Raw genomic sequence first — 6,437 nt, 5'->3', positions numbered from 1 at the left:
TCCCCGGGCAGCAGTGCACGGTCGCGGGGGGCAGGTAACAGCGTTGTCCCTGTGCGGCCGAAAAGCGATTCAGTCTATCGGAACTGCAGGCTGTTAGTAGCTACGTGATCCGGGAATACTTGCGGCCACCTGAAGTTTTTTAGATTTTAATAAAGCTCTCGATAAGGAAAAGAATGTCATGTACTAATAACGTTTCATTATTTCAGATTTTGCCTGTGGCTCACACAAAAATACATCCTGATCAGGTATCATATGTCTTTTGTTTTGTTGTTTCTCGTGTCCTTGCAAGTACATGTAGCATACTAATTTAGCACCTCCACTTCATTTCAAATTCCAGACTTTCAAAAAGCCCAAACCATTAAGTAATGTTAAAGCCAACAGAAATTTGCCCTAGGGGGAGGAGCTGTTGAACTTGGGGTGAAAAACTTAAATACTGATTTAAGAAATGAGATCTGTGTAAGTTGTGATATAAAGCCTGAATGACCTGTATATTGTAGGCCATAGATTTTATCCAGTTACTTTTGTGTGAAAAATGAATTGCCCATCTGACCAAAACATCTTTCAGAAAGCATCTGCTCTTTTTGGCAATACATCATCACTTAGAGAAGCCACTTACATAGTGCAAGCTGAATGCTGGTTTTAAAATCAGATTACTAATAAATGTAATCAGAATAAGCAAAGATGGAAAAAGAAGACTACAGAAAATAAACTAATTCTGAAAGAAACAGGATTGTTAGGAAACATAAATTAATCATTTGAGAAAGCTTACAGGTTTTTTTTTTTATCGTGATTTATTTTTCTGCTCTTAAAAACAGACCTAGACACAAATATTTTGTCTCATTTAGTTTAGGAAACTCAGGTATGATCCATAACACGGCAAATAAGCCACATTAGTCTATTTAAGCCATTGTGGCAGTATATGCAAAATTTGCTATGGGTAAGCCCTTCCCTTCCTCATTGTTAACAATCATCACATGAAAACCTGTGTGATGATTCTACTCCAGAAGTCAGTACTAAGAAAATAAAAGAGGCATTTTGTGGCCTGCCCTCCTCTGAAATGCATTATCACAGTAACAGTGATGAGAGAGTGCATAAATGAACTACAAGGTGAACAGAGCATTGGGAAGCCCTTTTACAGGTTGAAGAGATGTGTTGGTACATCATATGCCACTATCTACACATTTCAGCATACTTACAAGTGTCTAATAAACCAGTTCCTCTGCATGGTAGTAAAAAGATTGTTGGAAGAGAACTGCATTCTTGGCAGGCATTTTCAAAAAATTATTTTTTGCACGTCCTTCCTCATTTGCAGATACTGCTAATAATTTCACAACGTAACATTTAACTTTCCTTTCTCTGTCTCTGGGTGTCACTTTCTGTTTCAGAAACTAGGTGAAAGTGTTCAGCAACTTCTTCTAGCAAAAATTGCAGTCTACTTGATGACCTTCTTAATAGTCACAGTGGCGTGGGCAGCTCATGTAAGGTAGGAACACAGTGTTTAACTCCAAAGTTAAAGAAAAACTTGTTTAAAAGGACAGGAGGTAACCATGTGTCTGATATATTTCTGTCTTGCTGATATATTTCTGAATTGTCTTGTGGTGGATAATACAAAAGATTCATTGTAAAGAAATGCTGCCCTAAGCAGTGAATAACTGTACTCTTACACCACTGACACAGTGATACAGAGAAAATCAAGCATTATGTCTTTTAAATTAGAGTTACTCTTTGTTTTACTTCATATTCTAGATGGAATTAAACTTCTAATTACGCTGAAAAAGTATGACTTTGTAACTTGTCTGCTACACAAATAGAGGAACTGACATAGTACAGCTGGCCTAAAACTTGTCTCTCTCAGTCCTCAGCAGTCCTTCTCACAAAATCAATTGTAATGTTGGAGCATTTTACAGAGCTGTGGACCCTGCCACCTGCCCTTGTCCTGGTAGTTAAAGACATTGGCGTGCAGACATCATACTGGAATCAGGGCAGTTTTTGTTTGAATTTTGAAATTTATAAATGTTACTATATTCTTTCCTTAAGTAAGTGGATTGACTGCATTCTAATAGAGGTGTGCAGCCTGTAATTCAATACTTGAAGCTGATACTTCACACCAGTGCTTTTATCACATTGCTTTGCTTTGCTTGCATAAGTAAATGCCGAGGCATAGTCTTTGAGTAGTTTAGTTAGGGTTTTGTGGAGGGTGATTGGTTCTATTGATTCTAAGTGACACTTCTGTGGATCAGGAATTTCATTAACAAGGTGTGGGGCAGTTTGGAAGAAAAGTGCATTTTCTTTGCGTAATAATAACTATGCTGTATCTTCAGGAGAAATAATTTTAGGCCTTAAAATTCTGAAAATATTGTGGTCTTAACAGCATGAACTTGCCTCTGTTTTCCCAAATGAAAATCAGAGAAAACCAGAATAATAGCTCTTCACAGTGGCATGTGAGACAAAGAAAAATCTGAGACTCTGGATGGACTCTGAACATCTGGATCTGCTCTGGAAGATCTGTGCAGTGCTGCTGCAGGGCTCGGATCCCTGCACAGCATTGCTCTGCCTGACAAGCTAAAAGTCAGACTGGTGCCTATATTTTTACTTTGCCATCAGAGTATCGAATGGACTTGTTCATGTTCTTGCGTGACCGGTGAACAGTGTCTGCTGGTGAAAGTCTGCCTTTGTTCATGCTTCGGAAGCATTTGCTTGACCAGTGGGCACAGGCTGTCAGTCTCCAGTTAGTTCTGGGCCTTGCCTGTGTTTAAGTAAATTGACAGCTAATGATAGTTGTCCTGCGGCTCCCAAGCCTTGTGCAGCTCACTAGCAGTTTGCTGGCTGTCCTGTCCTGGGTGTGTCAGGTGGCAAAAGATAGAGGTGTTCTGGAAAAAAACTGCTCTAGGAGAAAGCAAACCAGTGGCCTGCCCTGTGACTTGGCTGCTTTTCATCCTATAGTGAAGTGGCAAGTCCTCCAGAGAGTCATCATCAACTCCTGCTCCCAAATTATCCCCATATCTTCCATTTTCCAAGCAATGATAACCATTTGTAGCTCCCTGCCTTGTTGGGTTTTTGATATGTGACTCAACGGGTCAGAACTGACATCTGGATCACTACTTAACAGGTGAATTGGCTCTTAACAACAGTGACATTTACTTCAAAATCAATACATAATTCCAGGTGTAGAGGAAGGATAGAGTAGGGGAAAAAACATAGCCAGTTTGCTACATCGTATGCCACTTGTCCTTCAAATAGAAATGAGGTTCTTAATAACTCCTCCATGATTGAACTTGACAGTTCATATCTCACTTTTCAAATTTTTCTGACAAATTACTTGATGTTTGAGCTAATGAGTTTTGGTAGCACCTGGACTACTTGGATAAATTGTGAAGCAAAGGAAATCAGGTTCCCCTGTAATATCGTAAGTGTATGATTTTTGTATACAGTGTTGTAAAACGTATTTTGGGAGCTCGCTTGTTCATGATATCTTGCCTTGCCTTGACAGGTTGTTTCAGGTGATAGAGCTTATAGATGATGTCCTCGCTCTTCTAAATCTGGTGAGTCTTGTCAGACACGCTGGATGTTTAACTACCAAGTACAGGTCACTTTTTCTTAAGTCTGTATCTACATATCCAAAAGTTTCTAATTTCAATAGCATAACTCTGCCAAATTTCCAAGTCAGGAAGATACAGAGAGCTTGAATTCCTCCTTGCCAAAGTGGCTGATTGATAACTAACTTGTTTATAACTTGCACATGTTTTACTGTAAGTGAAAAGAAGCTCTGCAATGGGTTAGTCTAAAGTTCATCTGAGGAACTGAAGAGGCACCTATGGCAAAAGCTTTTGACTCTGTTCATCTGTGTCCAGCGGAAGTATCTGTCCTCCAGGCTTAAGAAGATGAAATGCTATGTCTTTTGTAGCAAAAAATCTTAGTGGTAGGTTTGAATTACAGTTACGTTTTCAGTCATTTCTCTGTTCAAGTTGCTCAGAAATTAATTCTGAAGCTTATTTGAAACAGAGGATTATATGCTTTTTCAACAACTACCACTGAGAGACCAATCTCTGAATCAGTGTTCTGAGCTTTACGCTTGCCTAAATCTTGTATCTTAAAAATTCTTCATTTATTTGAGTATGTTTTTTAACAAGCCACCCTGTAGTATCTTGGTTACTAATAGTTGTGATGGGGTGCTGCAATGGTGAACATATTCTTGCTTTCAGCTGGAGCCTTGTATTTTGCTATATTGTTTGAAATTCTGTTCTCTGACAGTGTGCAACCACACAATTTAATTTTGTTAATAAAAATACTGAGTTTAAACTCCATGAGATAACACCACAGGAAATTGTGTTAGAGGACTGGTTTAAGGCATGTAATTCTTATCTAATGCAGCTTTCAAAGCAATGCATTTCTTTGTGCTTGAGGTGGTTTTTTAAATATGACTTTTTTATATATAAAATATTTGTGATCAGAGATTAATGGTTCTGACAAACCAGAAACACCTCTTTAGAAGGTGTGGTACTTTTGGCATTGCTACTTTAGAAAGAAGTCTGTTGAGAACCGTGGCAAAACTTTTACCCGTGGTATTGGTAACAAAACTGTAGTGTTTTCCAAAAGAAGCCTGTACAGTTTTGATAGCAAACATGGAAGATGTGTGCAGAACTAGTCATTTGTTACAGTTGAAGCTCAGCAACTTCAGAAATGAGGGGGGGGGGTGTGTGTGTGACACAAGCACAAGCATTTGATCTGTTTTCTAGCATTCTCTGAACACATCTTTAATGAGGGGATTGCTTGCTTTGTATTTTACCTAGTGTTTCAGTACGCTTTTTTCTTTTTTAGGCTTGTATGATGATCATAACTTTCTTGCCATACACAGTAAGTACTTCTCTAAAATCTGACATATGTTTCAATTACAGTTTTTTTTTCTTTTTTTGTTTGGAAAGACTTTACCAAAGTATTCAGAAACCCAGGAAAGTGTTATTGTAGTATAAACCCCAAATCCATTGTAATAGTTAAGCCTTACTTTTTTAAAATTCATGACGATACGTTATAACCTTCAATTACTGCATGTTATAGACCTGGCAGAAAATGGGTGTTCTCGAAGAAAAATTACCATCATGGAAAGTCATAGTTTCCCATGATTTCTTTAAAAAAGCAACTGTATTGAAAAATGTCAAAGTTGCCTGATGAAAATTCTGCATTTTGTAAGGGAACTAAAGCTGTGTTTCAGACTCCTCTTCAGATGACAGAACGTTTTCTTTTTGTAATCTAGAGAGAGTTTTTTATATCACTTTTAACTTACTCAGCAAGGTTGATTCTGGCAGCCAATCATTCATTTTTTAAATCTGCAAATTTGATGTTCTGCAAAATTTCTGATCAGATGACCTTTAGACCTAGTGAGAATTTTTGCAACTGAACACCGTATTAGCAGAACAAAACAGTTGCTTAAAATGCATCTTGACTTTTATTGTATGTGTACAATAGATTTGTATGACAGGCACCTGTTTCTCTGTGGATATATCTGTGTTACATATTAGTCTGCAAAGAATAAGGCTGTGGTCAGTAGAACGATCTTTATTAGCAAGAGCACATACTTTTTACTTTGCCTTGAAGCTGAAATAATTTGGAAAGTTGCCAATGTTACCTTAATACTACTCCCTGCTTTTTTCCCCCCCCAATGAAGCTGCAGAAATTAATACAGTAGAGAGCCATGGAGGCACAGAAATTAAAAGATTCAAAAAGTTATCTTAATATCAAGAATTTTCACAGCTATGAACATCTTGTCCACTGAAAACACTGTTAAATTTCATGCTCAGCTACAAGCCGGTCTAGTTAGCACGGAGTGTCAGAGAGATTAAGGTTTTGCGGTATCAACATGGGAGCAAAGCCATCTCTCCAGATGCCTTTGGTTGGAATGCCTGCATGTATTTGTGGCTAGAAATTGCATTTAGTGGAATTATGTTGAAATGCAAAGTATCATTTACGTTTTTGAGTTTCAGTATTGAATGAAGAGTGCTTCTGTTTCTCTGTGGTTATTCCTACATTGCTTCTTAATTAAATATTTGATCTAGTTGCATTTTTTTCTAGTTTTCCTTAATGGCCTCCTTTCCAGAGGTACCTTTTGGCATTTTCCTGTTCAGTGTCTGTGCTGTTGTCATTGGCCTTATACAGGTATTGGAGCTATCCATTTACATTTTCACTTCTAAATAGATTTTCTTGGGTGGAACTAAAATTATGTTTATTAACTATGGGTATAAATTGCTAAATGTCTTTTTTGTTTGTATAGCATTCTTTTTCAAAGTTGTGCCTGTTGTGATAATACAGTATCTGTATGTAAGATGAAAGTTTGCATTGCCACTGTCCTGTGAAGCTGATTTATGCAACTAAATGAGCTGATCTCAAAGTCCACAGAATAGTAGTTACTTTCCCACTCTTTAAAAATGCCTTGGGGAAATAGC

At 37.7% G+C, this 6,437-nt stretch overlaps 1 protein-coding gene across 1 annotated transcript in view; it reads left to right on the top strand.

Annotated features, from left to right (window-relative positions):
- The first annotated feature begins 211 nt into the window (after nucleotides 1-211).
- TMEM175 (transmembrane protein 175) overlaps nucleotides 212-6,437 on the top strand; it is a 12,925-nt gene continuing 6,699 nt past the window's right edge. Inside the window, exons 1-5 of the mRNA XM_009331514.1 lie at nucleotides 212-245; nucleotides 1,386-1,483; nucleotides 3,491-3,542; nucleotides 4,819-4,854; nucleotides 6,067-6,150. Of these exons, the coding sequence (XP_009329789.1) occupies nucleotides 1,440-1,483; nucleotides 3,491-3,542; nucleotides 4,819-4,854; nucleotides 6,067-6,150 (216 nt within the window). The 5' untranslated portion in view covers nucleotides 212-245; nucleotides 1,386-1,439. The remainder of the gene's footprint in view (nucleotides 246-1,385; nucleotides 1,484-3,490; nucleotides 3,543-4,818; nucleotides 4,855-6,066; nucleotides 6,151-6,437) is intronic.

This window comes from Pygoscelis adeliae, unplaced genomic scaffold, assembly GCF_000699105.1.
Source record: "Pygoscelis adeliae isolate BGI_AS28 unplaced genomic scaffold, ASM69910v1 Scaffold289, whole genome shotgun sequence".
Lineage (NCBI taxonomy): Eukaryota > Metazoa > Chordata > Aves > Sphenisciformes > Spheniscidae > Pygoscelis > Pygoscelis adeliae.
The sequence above is the reverse complement of the archived record's forward strand: the minus strand, read 5'-3'. Positions and strand labels throughout refer to the sequence as shown.